The 13225-nt window shown below is 51.9% G+C and overlaps 3 protein-coding genes across 3 annotated transcripts; all 3 read left to right on the top strand.

Annotated features, from left to right (window-relative positions):
• Nucleotides 1–346: 346 nt before the first annotated feature.
• Nucleotides 347–1888, top strand: PV05_04663 (uncharacterized protein; the record flags this gene model as incomplete). Its single annotated transcript, XM_013461089.1, has 1 exon — nt 347–1888. One exon carries the CDS (start codon nt 347–349, stop codon nt 1886–1888), a length of 1542 nt encoding a protein of 513 aa, XP_013316543.1.
• A 1765-nt stretch (nt 1889–3653) lies between these two features.
• On the top strand, nt 3654–9210 carry PV05_04662 (uncharacterized protein). The gene has a single exon (XM_013461088.1). The coding sequence runs from the start codon at nt 4187–4189 to the stop codon at nt 8714–8716; it is 4530 nt and encodes a 1509-aa protein (XP_013316542.1). The 5' UTR covers nt 3654–4186; the 3' UTR covers nt 8717–9210.
• Nucleotides 9211–9528: 318 nt separating this feature from the next.
• On the top strand, nt 9529–12382 carry PV05_04661 (uncharacterized protein). The gene is made up of 2 exons (XM_013461087.1): nt 9529–10416; nt 10465–12382. The coding sequence occupies exons 1-2, from the start codon at nt 9650–9652 to the stop codon at nt 12143–12145; spliced, it is 2448 nt and encodes an 815-aa protein (XP_013316541.1). The 5' UTR covers nt 9529–9649; the 3' UTR covers nt 12146–12382.
• The last annotated feature ends 843 nt before the right edge of the window (nt 12383–13225 follow it).

The following is a 13225-nucleotide window of genomic DNA, read 5'->3' as shown; positions in this document are numbered from 1 at the left end:
TGATTCCGGTCGAGTTATGCGAAAGATCAAGAAATTTCTAATGGCGATGCAGACACCCGCTTTCCGATAAGGTCATGCGCCTGACACGCATCAGTCAAAGGATTGGGTTGTGATTCAATCGCTCTTTCCTCATGCTGAGGCTTCTCCCTCTTACATCATCGTCGTCAACAAGGAAGTTATCTCGAAGCGCAGGTGGCCATGATTAGGCGCCAGAAAGATGCTTTCCAGACTTGCGTTCAACCATTCTTTTCTCGCATGCTCGGGTTGGACCTAACATCATTATCCTGGGCATATCGACTATTATTACTAGCATCCCCATCGCAAGAACAGTCAGCAATTCTGAATCATGGCTATAAGCTTCTATTCCGTCATCAAACCCGCGGGTACTCCCAGTAGCCTGCGAAGTGAGCCTTTGCTGAGTCCACCACTGTCGCACAACAGCTCGGAAGACATTCCTTTCAGACCAGACGACAGCGATCGAATCAGCTTGACCATGAAAAAGCACAAAAGCCATCGGCAAGGATGGCACGATCCTTTCTCTCCACATACACGACCTACGAATCCGACCGTGAACGCGCGACAACCGCGTCGCGGACGCAGCCTTCGGAAACGAAGTTGTACATCTGATTCAGCTACCTTACGAAAAGCACGCTCACTTCCAGACGTTCAGTCAAATCAACGACCTTGGAGGACTGGATTGGTCATCAACCATAATATCCAAACACGTCGATGGACAGTGTCATCCAAAGCGGCTGCCACAAGAGGCCTTGCTACAGTTATACCAGTTCCGGAGCCCGCAGGTCGAATATCCAAGAAAACAGCTATAACACAAAGCCCGGCAATGATTACGCTTCGTCGTGCGACCACCACAGCGTCACCGAAGCGAATGTCCCTCACCTCGTTTCCAACCCCGAAATTCAGCAGGCAGAATACTGGCTTCTTGTCATCTCTCCTGAACACAATCACGGGCCAAGACGAATATCGTGTTGGTCCCAGTGAAAGTCTGCAAGCCATAGGAAGCAACTCGCAAACTCCACGGCGTCATTCGGTAGATCGCAACGAAGCCCGTCCAGCCACAGGTACGATTGCTCCTCCAATGTTTACAGCGGTTACGCCAATTCCACCGCGCCTTTCACTGGCTGGCCAGAGCTTCGGAGTCTTCGATCCGATGCGGCGATGCTCAATCAAATATGTTTCAGAGGATGTTATGTACGAGGTTATCTGGGACGAGAATTCGTCGACTCCGAGTTCCGAGGACGCCGGTCCTAGTCCAGCGGAAAGAGACATTGGAGTACATGGAAATTATCCGGAAGATTCAGAGACATTGGAAAGGCGGCTCTCGAAAGTCCTCACTCAATCAAGAAGGCCTTCGACATCGGCACAGATGAGTCGAAGGACGAGCTACTGGCCAGGCAGCGAAACCTTTGCTCATGGCATCCTTCCATTAATGACAAGTCCCAAGCTGGCCAAAATTGCGCGGGAAGCAGCGTTTCGGAGCTTACCCCGGTCGAAAGGGTCCAGAAAGGCGGAGGTCATGACACCATTGGCTTCATCGATTGATGTTGAGCAGCAGCAGCTTCTTCTCGATCCGTTGATGAACGAGGCTGGAAAAGTCAATGTCCAATATTTCCCACCGTTGCCTGATCCCGAGGGCAGTACAGAAGTCACGACACACGTCGGCTTGTCACTGGACGCGGACAGAGACCCAACTAATTCTATCAATTTAGCAGGCGATCCATTTCCAGGCGCTTCAGGTGAAGAGGGTTTGGCTTCGCCACCCGCAAGAAGCCGATATGGCAGCATGGTCGGAGTCAGCAGTCACCAAAAACGGCTGAGCCTCCCTGCAGACACGATATCAACCGTCAAGGGCAGGAAATATAGCCTCTAGGATGGGCTTGAGGGTGGGAAAGATGGACGGATGTCTGATGATGACACCGTGCCATTACTGAGGGCTTTTTGACGGCTAGAACTGCAGCATAGTGGCACCGTCGGGACCCAAGGGGATCTACGTCTCTCTGACTAGACAGTATTCGCAAGGACAATGCCAGTAATCCCAGGTGGTGGTTGATAGTCTGCTTGCGTCCCGACGCTGACATGAGGATTAGAGACGTGGCCTAGGCATTGTTCAGAAGTTGTGAATAAATTGTGCCTTCTCACCCGACATGATCGCGTCCCTAGTGACACCCGCACCTAAGACAGGCACGGTGCGGCCGAGATTTGTCTCCCGATACTGCCGTGAGCCAATTGAAGATCATGCAGGGAGTCGGGAAAAGATGGGGTTGGACGTCCGAGTGGATGTGCCGGCACTGGCGAGGCAAGAGGTGCGGAAGATAAGCTCGCCATCGTGGGCCACGACGATGAATGCCGCTCGATTGTTCCGTAGTTGCTTTCTCGGAAGAATTCAACAGCTACTAGGATGTTTCCGGACGGATGCGGCGCAATCCAAGTACGAGTGGTTGACTTTTTTTGTTCCGTATCTCAACGAGGAACAAATCTCACCCCACATAGGGAAAGTGGAGGGCAGCGAAGACACCAGATCCAAGCACGAGTAGGAATGCTGGAAGGGCAGTTGGATTGCCGAAAAGACAAGGACAAAGACACCCACGGTACTTACAGTATCAGGTAGGTTCATTGCTATTCACTTTCCGTAGAGTCGATAGACTTCCGTAGAATGTTCGTTCGGCCTTGAAGAGGAAGTGTCGAACAAGAGGAGGTGTCGAACAAGAGGAGGTGTCGAACAAGAGGAGGTGTCGAACACGATGCATCGATGATATTGTCGCAAACCCATCGATAACACCACGACGGATGGGTTTCCGATAAGCGATGTGACGATGTGGTAGAAGCACGCAGAAGGAACTTCATCAATGGGTGGTACTCGTAGCGTGTCGTAGGTGGGTGGTAAATCGTAGGAAGGCGAGTCAGTTCCAAGACCTACGGGGTCGTGGGAGTAAATGTTAGGTAACTTGAGAAGGCTCAAGGTCTGACCCAAGCCGGCCGATTTGGCGAAGGCAACGCCGCAGTGGGTGAATCGGGTGAGTTGGTCATGCCGCGCCATGCTTATCCGGCGAGAGGTCAAGCTCCAAAACCCGCCGTGATCGCCTATCAGCCACCCATCATTTAGGTGATTATGGGTGTCATGGGTATCACGCGTGTCGTGGTCATCCTCCGTCGCTGAATCGAGGAGTTCCAGACATGATTCAATTGTTCCTGCCGAGCACCAGGTGAGTATGCCTGAGGCCTGTGGGTAGGCACTGTAGGTACAGAGCCCGTTGTGCATATTTGATTTATCAAACCCCATGTGTGTCTCAATTCTGTCTTTCAAGGGTGTCTCGCTTCTCTTGCCCTTACCTAGGTATGCTCAATTGCTGCCAATCATGCCCGGAAGGTCGGAGGGACGAGCTCGTAACGATGCTTTGATGATTATTCCCGAAGCTCGTGTTACGCCGACCTCGACCTTCTCCGACACAACAATAATGGGCACGAATGATGGGCCACCAGTACACCCTTGGCCCTACCGGTATGGAGTACCTTCGTACCCAACGGAGTACCACTCCGTTAGCAAGTTAGTGGCTCACCAGGCTCTAGCCGGGGCCTGGCACACCAGGGTGATCAGATCGCTGCTTTCCATCTTCCGTCTTCCATCTTCCAGGCCCCATACACTTCCCACTGGCCATCTTCCCTTTCCAGGTGCGCCATCTCAACCCCGGCTGCGTTGGCAACCTTCTGAAAGGCTCAGCGAGCTACTCGTACTAACTAGGGTAGTTCTGCCGAACTGGTTCCTTCCGAGCCCTTGTGCTGCGATCCATCACTCAATTCGTTCACCCTATCTCAATTCCGACCATCCTTCCTGCGGACTTGTTCCACCCACCTCACTTCGCATCTTCTCCTTCTTCTGCTTTACCACCATATACATTCAATGACTTTACTGAGGCCGCTTTCTAGTGACTCATACCAATAGCGACTGCCTCGTTGCCTTACAGTCCGTTATTCATCTGTCCCCACACGCTTGGCCAGTTCAACTCTTGCGCCGATTTGGTCCGCGCTCTCTGTACCCTCGGATTACCCAGGTGACCTCGAACGTAGGACCAGCCACACGACGGAACCTGCTCGAGTAGCCTAGCCATCACCTTCGTGGAGGCATAACACGCCTTCTTGCTTCCATTCCTACTATCAAGATGATCAGGTCATGACCTCGAACCCTCCGGCCGAATCGCGGCCTCCTTCGTTAAGATGTCCTCCCGATTTGCATCGACCTTCTCTCGATCGAGCCGGGAGCGATATCTTTCCACCCATTGGCAGAAGGCCACCCGGTTTACAGAGACAAAATACTGAGTCCGGGCAGGATAGACCGGCCAAACGAAGGAAAGTGGAGGGAGATGTCCAACCAAATCAGGCTTCTACTTCCAGCAATGGCTCTACAGTCACGGCCATAATAAACGCCACCACACCGACCGATACCAAAGGCCCTCAGCTACGTCTTGTAGCGCCTGCGGCTTTGCAATTGGAATTTCGCACTTTGCAGGACAAGAAGTCGGAACCTTTGGTTGATCAAGAGCCGCCGGATTTTCCAGGCCGTCCGTGGAATCCTTCTCAACAGTTCAAAGCTGCCGATGGGTCACAACCTTCTCATCGGTCTAGAGTCTATGTTCCTGTACCCACGACTCCTGATTCTTTGGATCCGCCTGGCTCGGCGCCACGTTTTGTTCCCAAGCGAGCTGCCGGCTTCTTTCCCTGGACCGGAAAGCACCCCGAGGACGTATTGAACGACACCAACGTAAAGCAAGGATATTTCGATAAACCACCGAATCCGACCGAGAAAGAGCTGAACACGGCTCGGGTGCCACTATATAACGCATTCAAGCACAAATCAGGCGTGGACAGCTTATCCACTCTGTTTTCTCTCATCTTAGACAAGAAGAACCAGCAAAGTCTCATCAATCCTCACACGACTTTCAAGCCTCCTCCAAGAGTCACCCTGACCGAAGCGAAAAGGAAGTCATGGATTGCAGATCTGGCCAATGCGGATGTGCCGTTGAGAAAGCTGAGCAGGACTATTCCACAAGGCATTCGGGGCCAACTCCTGCTTGATCAGTGTTTGCAGAACGTTGTCCCCATGAGTCGTGCAATATGGTTCGCAAAGTGCGTCTGCGCAAACGAAATTCGGACGTTGAAGAGAAAGGGGACTACGCCGGCTCTTGCGATGGGCGCCGAAGGAAAATGGCTACGCGAATGGACCATTAACGTGGAGCAGTTCTTGGAAGCCCATTTGGCACAAATTGGCAGCATAGGTTGGAGGTCCAATATTCAATATGCGGTCCGTATCACTACGCGGCTTTACATGGAGAACCTGCTTGACCGCGACCACTGTCTCGACTGGATACTCCGATCTTTTGCCACTTCACCACTAGATCAACTACCTTTTTGGCTGATGATTACCCATATCTTCAGGCAGGATATGAGTTACTATCGAAGGCGGGGCAAAAGGTTTGCCGAAACACTTATCGAGAAATATGAGCTGGTGCGCACAACTGCCGGTCAGGCTGCAGTTCCGCTCACGCAAAGACTGCACCATGCGATCCGCGGCCTACTCCTCACTCGCCCAAGGAATTTTCTCATGCCGGATAAATGGCCAGAAATATATCCCATCATCCGAACATGCCTCGATGGAAAAGTTCAGCAGGAACGACAAATCCTGGATGAACTCAATCGCATCAATGAAAGGGCAATGGGTTTCAACAAGCGACAATTTTCCGCCAAACGCTCACCAGTACAGGCGATTGTGGAGGTTTTAGACTCTCTTCACGCACCATTTGATGTGGCCAAGCTCGCAGAAACCCTGACAACAGTCTGCCTTGATGCTGATGTCGTCATCTTCTCGTGCCTTGAATGGGCATGTACACGCTTTCAGTCTTCCAATGCCCGAATATACCTCTTCGCTCGTTTGATCCGACGGTGGCAACGAGCAGGTCACGACACAGATACTGTCATCTTGAACTATCTTTCCGCTTACAGGGAAGGAAAGACAATGACGGACGTCCAGTGCTTAAGTCATCTGATTGCGCAACTCTCGAGGTCGAATTCTTTTCCAACGGCCAAATATTTGCAGTGGCTTATGGTAAGGGGTCTTCCCAAAAAGGGAACAGTTCGCCTGGATACTACTACCATACCGGATGCTGGCATGTCTTCCTCGGACTCCAGCCATTTCTTACTTGATTTGTCCCTACAAAATGCAGGAGAACATGTTCTCAACCTGCGGAACTCACTTTTGGAACGTTGTGGCTTCGATTTGAGTTCGGAAAGAGACCTTTACAATCATTGTATCCAGTATATCGGGCAAGAGTTGTCACAGCTAGGTCCAAGCTCTCGGTCGGAGACGTCGAGCATAGCGGAGCCTGCCTTGGCTGCCCTGCCCTGGTCTATCAAGTCGAGGATCTCTCTGTGGCTTCGTTCGAGAGTTGTGCAGACCGCGATGCATGATGTGCCTGGAATTTCATCACCTTTAAGTATGCTCTCCACCTTGAGGCTGAACTGCGAACAGTTCTCGTTCATTCGATACGTTCTCGAATGCATGAATGATCAGGCTGTTCTTGCTGATGTGATTGGAATCTTGTGCAGCTCGCAAGATGATGATTTGGTGGCGTCGCTTGTGGCTACGATCCAGTATCACGCTGAACCCTTCATGGCAATAGGCGCTTTCGAAGTGCTACACAAGAGGGCGTGCCAGATCTACATGACTTGGCGCACTACCAAACCAGCAATGACGCTCCTCACCAATGCTCTTCTCGAGCTTTGCACCGCATTTCCCGTCAAGACGCCAACACTAAAGTTCTTGCAGCAGAATTTTGTTCGAGGCGACAGGGGCCGGGCAGTCGCGGCGTGTTCTCCGTACAGTGACGGTATTGCTGAATCATTACAGCAAGCGGGAGCTACCTTTGTGGAAGACTTCGAGGCCATATTACAGTCCGAACCCAACATGACTGAGCAGACCATGAATGGACTCTTTTCGGTTCTTGTGGACCGAATCGAAAAACAGCAGAACTTTGGAGACGATTCGCCAACCATGTTCTCATTCTGCCTGCTACTGAGTCGCTTGCGGTTGTGTAGAAAGGCTCAGGCAGATCAGCTGATCCAGCAGTGGTTGGGAAAACTGGCGCCGTTTCTTGACGGCGATTTTGGTCCTGTCATCTTTCAAAACCTCATTGGGGCTGGATGTCTCAACTTCGTCGGCTTTTTCGAAGCTATCAATATCTCGAAATTGGCATTGAGCAAGCTGCCTTCGGCCACAGCTCTGCTGCGCTATGTCACTTCACCAGACAAGGGGTTGTTGGGCAATGCTGCCCTCTACCACACTCGGACTCAGTGGTCTAACTATTGCCATCAAGAACCCCGGCGCGTATTAGAAGTGCTTTGCCAATTGGGAAAGGAGAATGTTCAAAACCCGTCGGAAACCCGCCTCGTCTACCTCCTGGCAAATGACCGTACCCTTACCTCATCCGCCTTGCCCGAGCCAGCAGCAAAACGGCTGGTGCAAGCACTCGATCATTTGCTGAGCTGCGACCGTGGTGGGAACATTGATTCTGCCAACTTACGACCCCTGCTCGACTCCGTCAACATCTTCTCACACCGATATGTACGGTTGCGGCTATGGCTGATCTCACACCTCGGAGCAGAACATACCGTTCCTGTGGATCAAGGTCAACTAGTGGAAGCTCTTACAGACGCACTGGAGCAGATGCTGCATGAAGCGGATGGAGCCCAAAACGACGATTCTCGAATTGCACAATTGCTTGAAGCAGTGGGACCCGAAGTTGCCAACAGGCTCCGACACAAGGTGGAACACGAATTCCTGGAGGCGTTACCGAGGTTTCCACCCAGCAAGACGACAAGTCCGTTGTCGGCAATGTTCCCAGGCGACGTCCACCATCTTTCTTCTATCGTCAATCGAGCATTTCGTGTTTGTACAAAAGACACCAATCCTATGCCTGGATTTGCGGGACAATTGATCGATCGACTGTCACAGTTCTTCAAGTCTCAGGGTAACAATGTGGCGACCCCTAATTCTGCGGCAATACCTGGGCTGTCAGGACATTCCGTCAATGGAAGCCCTGCTCAAATGATGTCGGTCACATCCAGCCCGCACGCAAGCTCTTCAGATGGTGTGGGCGGGGCCAATGGGTGGGCGATCTTGAGCTGCCTGGACCATATGCTCCAAATGGTATGCCTGCAAAGGCTGGCAGTGATTTCTGCAGGACGTAGCGGAGCAAATATCAAGCAGGGTCAAACGGAGCAAGTCCAGCTTCTCGTTCGACTCGGACTCATCTTTACGCACCCTACGATTTCTTCTGCGTCGAAACATCTGAGCAACAAGCAAGAACAGGAGAAGGTCAAGAACGTGCATGATTTCATTCTTGACGTGCTTGCCACGATTGTGGATGAGGTCGGCGACGAGGTTAAGATGATGTGTGGGAAGTTATTGAAGGACAAGCTCCACGATGCCCGACTTAAATATCTCTTTGGCAGCGTCAACACTACAGGATCTCTACAAGCGCAGGACATGGGCCATGGATTGCAAATGTTCAAAGAGGGTAAAGGGATGATTGGAGAATGGAGGCCGCGTGTCTGGGAGGTACTGGACAACGGCAGCGGCAAAGAGAATGAGACGTCGTTGGGTCTGGGTCTTTTTACTGCCCGACGCGGAAGAGCTACGGAGGATTGAAAGCACAAAGCAAGGCCCAGAAGCGGATTTTTGGACACTTCGACGCTGATTTTGCTTGATGAGCGACACCCGGATGGTCGACATTGTTATGTACAGCCATTTACGACGTGATGAAATGTGTTTGTCCATTTTGCTTTTTCTGTGGTTTTATTGGCAGGTCCAGCCTCTAGGGAAGGTGGAAATTGGACAAGGGACGGGGGGTTTCTATGAGGATAGATGCTAGAGACAAGTCGGTGTTGTCAGCACCCATTGTCACGGGGGTCTTTGCATGTGACAAGATCCATCAGGCAGATGATAGATGTATGCATGGCGTGGCTATCCAGATGATATCTGCACAACATGAAAACCCCATCACGGTGTCGAATCTGAATGTGATGCTTGCGTCTCTCTGAATCATCTGATGAGTGATTGAGTGATGGTTGCGGGGACGTGGGGGATAATCGAGGATGATATGCAGAAGCGGTCTTGCATGAGCAGGGGCGTTTGGGTCAGCAGGTCCGACGCAGTGTGACTGTTTTCGCGTAGTAGTCGTAGGCGAAATGGCACGAAAGACTCGGCAAGCTTTAGGGGCCATCGGGGCTGTTGCTCGACAGAAATCATTGTCGCACCATCACGCATGACACGCAAAGTGACGTTGATAGGAATGTGCCAATATCAGCAGAGAATGCCAGTAAGTCTGACAGGGGATTAAGCCTGATGGTCACGCATGGTCTCTCAACGACAGGTCTGCGGAAGGCAGGATCCCCATGTCTGACAGCATATAATATGTTCAGTGTCTGACTTCCCCGGATTGCGATCATTCTGTGCCCAGACCGCAGGCCTCTTCATTCCTGACCTATTCCACGCATCCTACTCTCATCAATACCGTTGTTTCTCTATTTCGTTAAGCCTACCTAGTTATGTGCTTTGACCGTGGCTCTCCACCCCAGACCTATGGCTCGAAACATAGAGAGATGGTCATTGGGTATCCTTAACGACAAAGAGACAGAGGAAGTCCCCGGAACCGTCCTTCTACTCTCCTCAAACCGCAATGAACCTCTCGGCCTCGAACATCAACATGCCCGGAGGAGCTCTTCCTCTATGCCCCCGCAGCCTCTCGCTCCTCCCGTCAAACGACCCTCTTACTCGTCCAAGAAGAAAACAAGAGATGGGCAAATCATTCTGGATCCGCAACCCGACGATTCCATGAACGATCCTCTCAATTGGCCCTCATGGAGAAGAGATACTGCCTTGCTTTCCCTTGGCTTCTACTGCATGGTTGGTGGAGGAATCACGCCCCTTCTGGCGGCTGGCTTCAACAATGTTGCCGAGACGTTCCATGTGTCCTATTCAAGAGTTGCTTTGACTACCGGTCTTTATATGATGGGCCTGGGAGTGGGTAGTGTTATTTTCTCCCCTACTGCTATTCTGTGGGGCAAACGACCTGTCTACTTGGTCTCCGCGATCATGTTCATTCTCACATCGGTCTGGTGTGCTGAAGCCCCCAACTACGCCCACCTGGCTACAGCACGAGTCTTCCAGGGTATCTCCGTCAGTCCCGTGGAATGTCTCCCTTCCGCGACCATTGCCGAAATCTTCTTCTTGCATGAGCGGGCCTTTCGAGTAGGTATTTACACTCTCCTTCTACTCGGCGGCAAGAACCTGGTTCCCTTGGTGAGTGCTGTCATCATTGCCGCAAAGGATTGGAGATGGGTCTTCTGGTAAGCTTAACCCTGTGAATCTGACTGCCACCTTCTGACCGTTCACAGGGTTGTTGCCATGGTTGTGTCGTTGTGCCTATGCCTTCTGTTCTTCTTCGTGCCGGAGACCTTCTGGGATCGAACACCTCGAGCCAAATCAAGGAGGCCGACCGCTCAACGAAGCCTGTCCAGCATTTTCCGCCATCCCCTGCCCCATGCGAAACCACACCAACCACAAACTCCTTCCGCGGACCCATCTGCATTACGACTCGCAATGGAGAAAGCCATGACGCCGAGACAGCATATGCTTCATGAGCAGAATGTGCACGCCAGATTTGAAGATCCCCTGAGCGACAAGGAGGAGGATCCTGAGGTCGAGAAGTCCACAGCGACAGACGCCGAAGCTCAACGCCTTCCAGCCCATCGTGAATCAGTGAGGCCAGCCGTGTTCCCAGGTAATATGACAGACGGACCGAGCGACGAGAAAGAGAAGGAACCCATTCCGCAAGCAAGTCAGCCAGACACTCCCACCAAGGGGCAATCAGGACGGAGAAGACCCAAGCCAACAGGTCTATCTATGCCTCCGCCACCGGATCTTAGAGGGTTGAACGGGCCTTGGGACGGCACCATCAATGGCAAAAGGGTCCCGACGATTGTCTTACCTCCTACTCAAAACTTTCCGAATATTGCAGCACCCGGGGCTGCATCATCCGACGCCAACGCTTCGGTTCCGCATCTGCACAACCTCAATTCGCCCTATTACCTGGAGCTCGAAAAGAATGACAACTATCTTAATCACCATACGACACCCAACGCAGAAGTTGTTGAGGCGAAGACAACAGAACAACAAGATGATCTGACAAGAAGCACTAGTGTCGTTTCGTTGCCTGTATCTGACTTGCAAAGTCCAGTTGCATTGGAGACATCAAGAAGCCCTGACGATTATATTGGCCACCCCAAGCCTGCGCGCTATACGACCAATCTCCGTCACGCGCCTCCAAAGTCCTACGTTCAGGTCCTCAAGCCGTGGAATGGAAGATTGTCCAAGTCGAAATGGTATTTGGTGGCTTGTCGACCTTTCATCCTCTTCGCTTACCCAAGCGTCCTATGGTCGGCACTGGTCTACTCATTGTCGGTCGGCTGGTTAATTGTCCTCTCCGAGTCAATAACGGCCATCTACAAAAATCGCGACACATATAACTTCACCTCGTTACAGGCCGGATTGGTTTACATTTCACCATTCATTGGCGGCGTTCTCGGTACCGTCGTTGCAGGAAAAGTGTCGGATGTCATTGTTCGATACATGGCGCGGAGGAATGGTGGCGTATACGAACCGGAGTTTCGGCTGGTCATGGGCTTCCCTATTGCCATCACCACCGCGATCGGCCTGATGGGCTACGGCTGGTCCGTCGAAGAGCACGACAACTGGATTGTGCCGACCGTCTTCTTCGGACTGATTTCATTCGGCTGCTCACTCGGAAGCACGACGTCCATCACTTTCTGTGTCGACAGTTACCGGCAGTACGCCGGCGAGGCATTGGTGACTTTGAATTTCAGCAAGAACATCTTCCATGGCTTGGTGTTTAGTTTGTTTTTCGCACAGTGGTTGGAGGACGACGGCCCACGGACGACGTTTTTGTGCATTGGCGCCATTCAGATTGTTTGCTTGGTCAGTACGATCCCGATGTATATCTACGGCAAGAGGGCGAGGATGTGGACTGTCCGGAAGGCGTTCATGGAGAAGTTTTGATTGGTACCTTACCGCCTACTAATAGGTGGCACGGAGGGTACGGCGGTTACGGAGTTCTTTCAGGTGTGAGGGTGGGATCTTACGGCCTGCACGGGCCTGTAAAGGGAGTCGGAGTAAGCTTGTAGTTCCTCGGATACAGCCTCACAGTGCTCACGCAACCGCATCCGCATGGCGTATACCTGGGCAGTAGACTAGACCTGGCGTATGACTCTAATGACATGATATGCTTATGACGAAGAGGGCGTTCTCGATGAAGGAATAGTAAGGCACCAATAGAAGTACGGAGTACCGCCAGTAATGTCAGGATCTCTCTTTGGAAGGGGGAAGGGGTGGTGGAGGAGGAGTTTCCCAAAGAGCGTAAGGCAGATGTAGACGTAGATATCTCCCCTGTCAAGGGTGGTTATACGTATCGATGGTGTGGCGCCCTCGTGGATACCCTCTCGAAGCCACTTCAAGTAGGTCTGGGAAGCTGTCGGGGATCTTGCTCAGAGCCTTCTGCTCGAACGAGAAGAGAAGAGAAGAGAAGAGAAGAGAAGAGAAGAGAAGAGAAGAGCAGACAGTGTACTGCGACAAGATACTTGAGACTTCAGGGCGCGAACGATACAGAGGGTGGATGGCATCGTTCGGGGGGCTGAGGGCGAAGGCTTTTCATATGAGATCTGGCCTCGCCCTCGTCGCCTCTCGTGGACAGCAAAGGATGTCGACAACCTACTAGTATTTCCGCATGCGCACAGCTGGCCATCCCCAACACCATAACTCAACACTTCGTGGCATCCTCGTGCATCATCATGGTATAGTTGACCGCAGCCATTGTTCTAGAGGTATTCGAGACATGAAGGAGGCGTCAGAGGCAATGGTTGTGTCCTCTGGCGCCCTTCAAACCCGTTTCTTCTCGGGGTAGAGGGTAGACTGGCCTGGTATGAAGAAGCCTACCTAGGTTATGACCCTTTTTGTTCGAGGTTGGTTCACTTTGACCGCAGTGTCGGTCCTTACTCACCATTCCTAGAATTCAATCAGCCCTGAAGCGTAGTGCCGATCAGTCAATGCCGAAAGGAGACAGACGGGCAACTTTTATCTCCA

The sequence above is a fragment of the Exophiala xenobiotica genome (genome assembly GCF_000835505.1).
Source record: "Exophiala xenobiotica strain CBS 118157 unplaced genomic scaffold supercont1.3, whole genome shotgun sequence".
NCBI classification, from domain to species: Eukaryota; Fungi; Ascomycota; class Eurotiomycetes; order Chaetothyriales; family Herpotrichiellaceae; genus Exophiala; species Exophiala xenobiotica.
The sequence above is the reverse complement of the archived record's forward strand: the minus strand, read 5'-3'. Positions and strand labels throughout refer to the sequence as shown.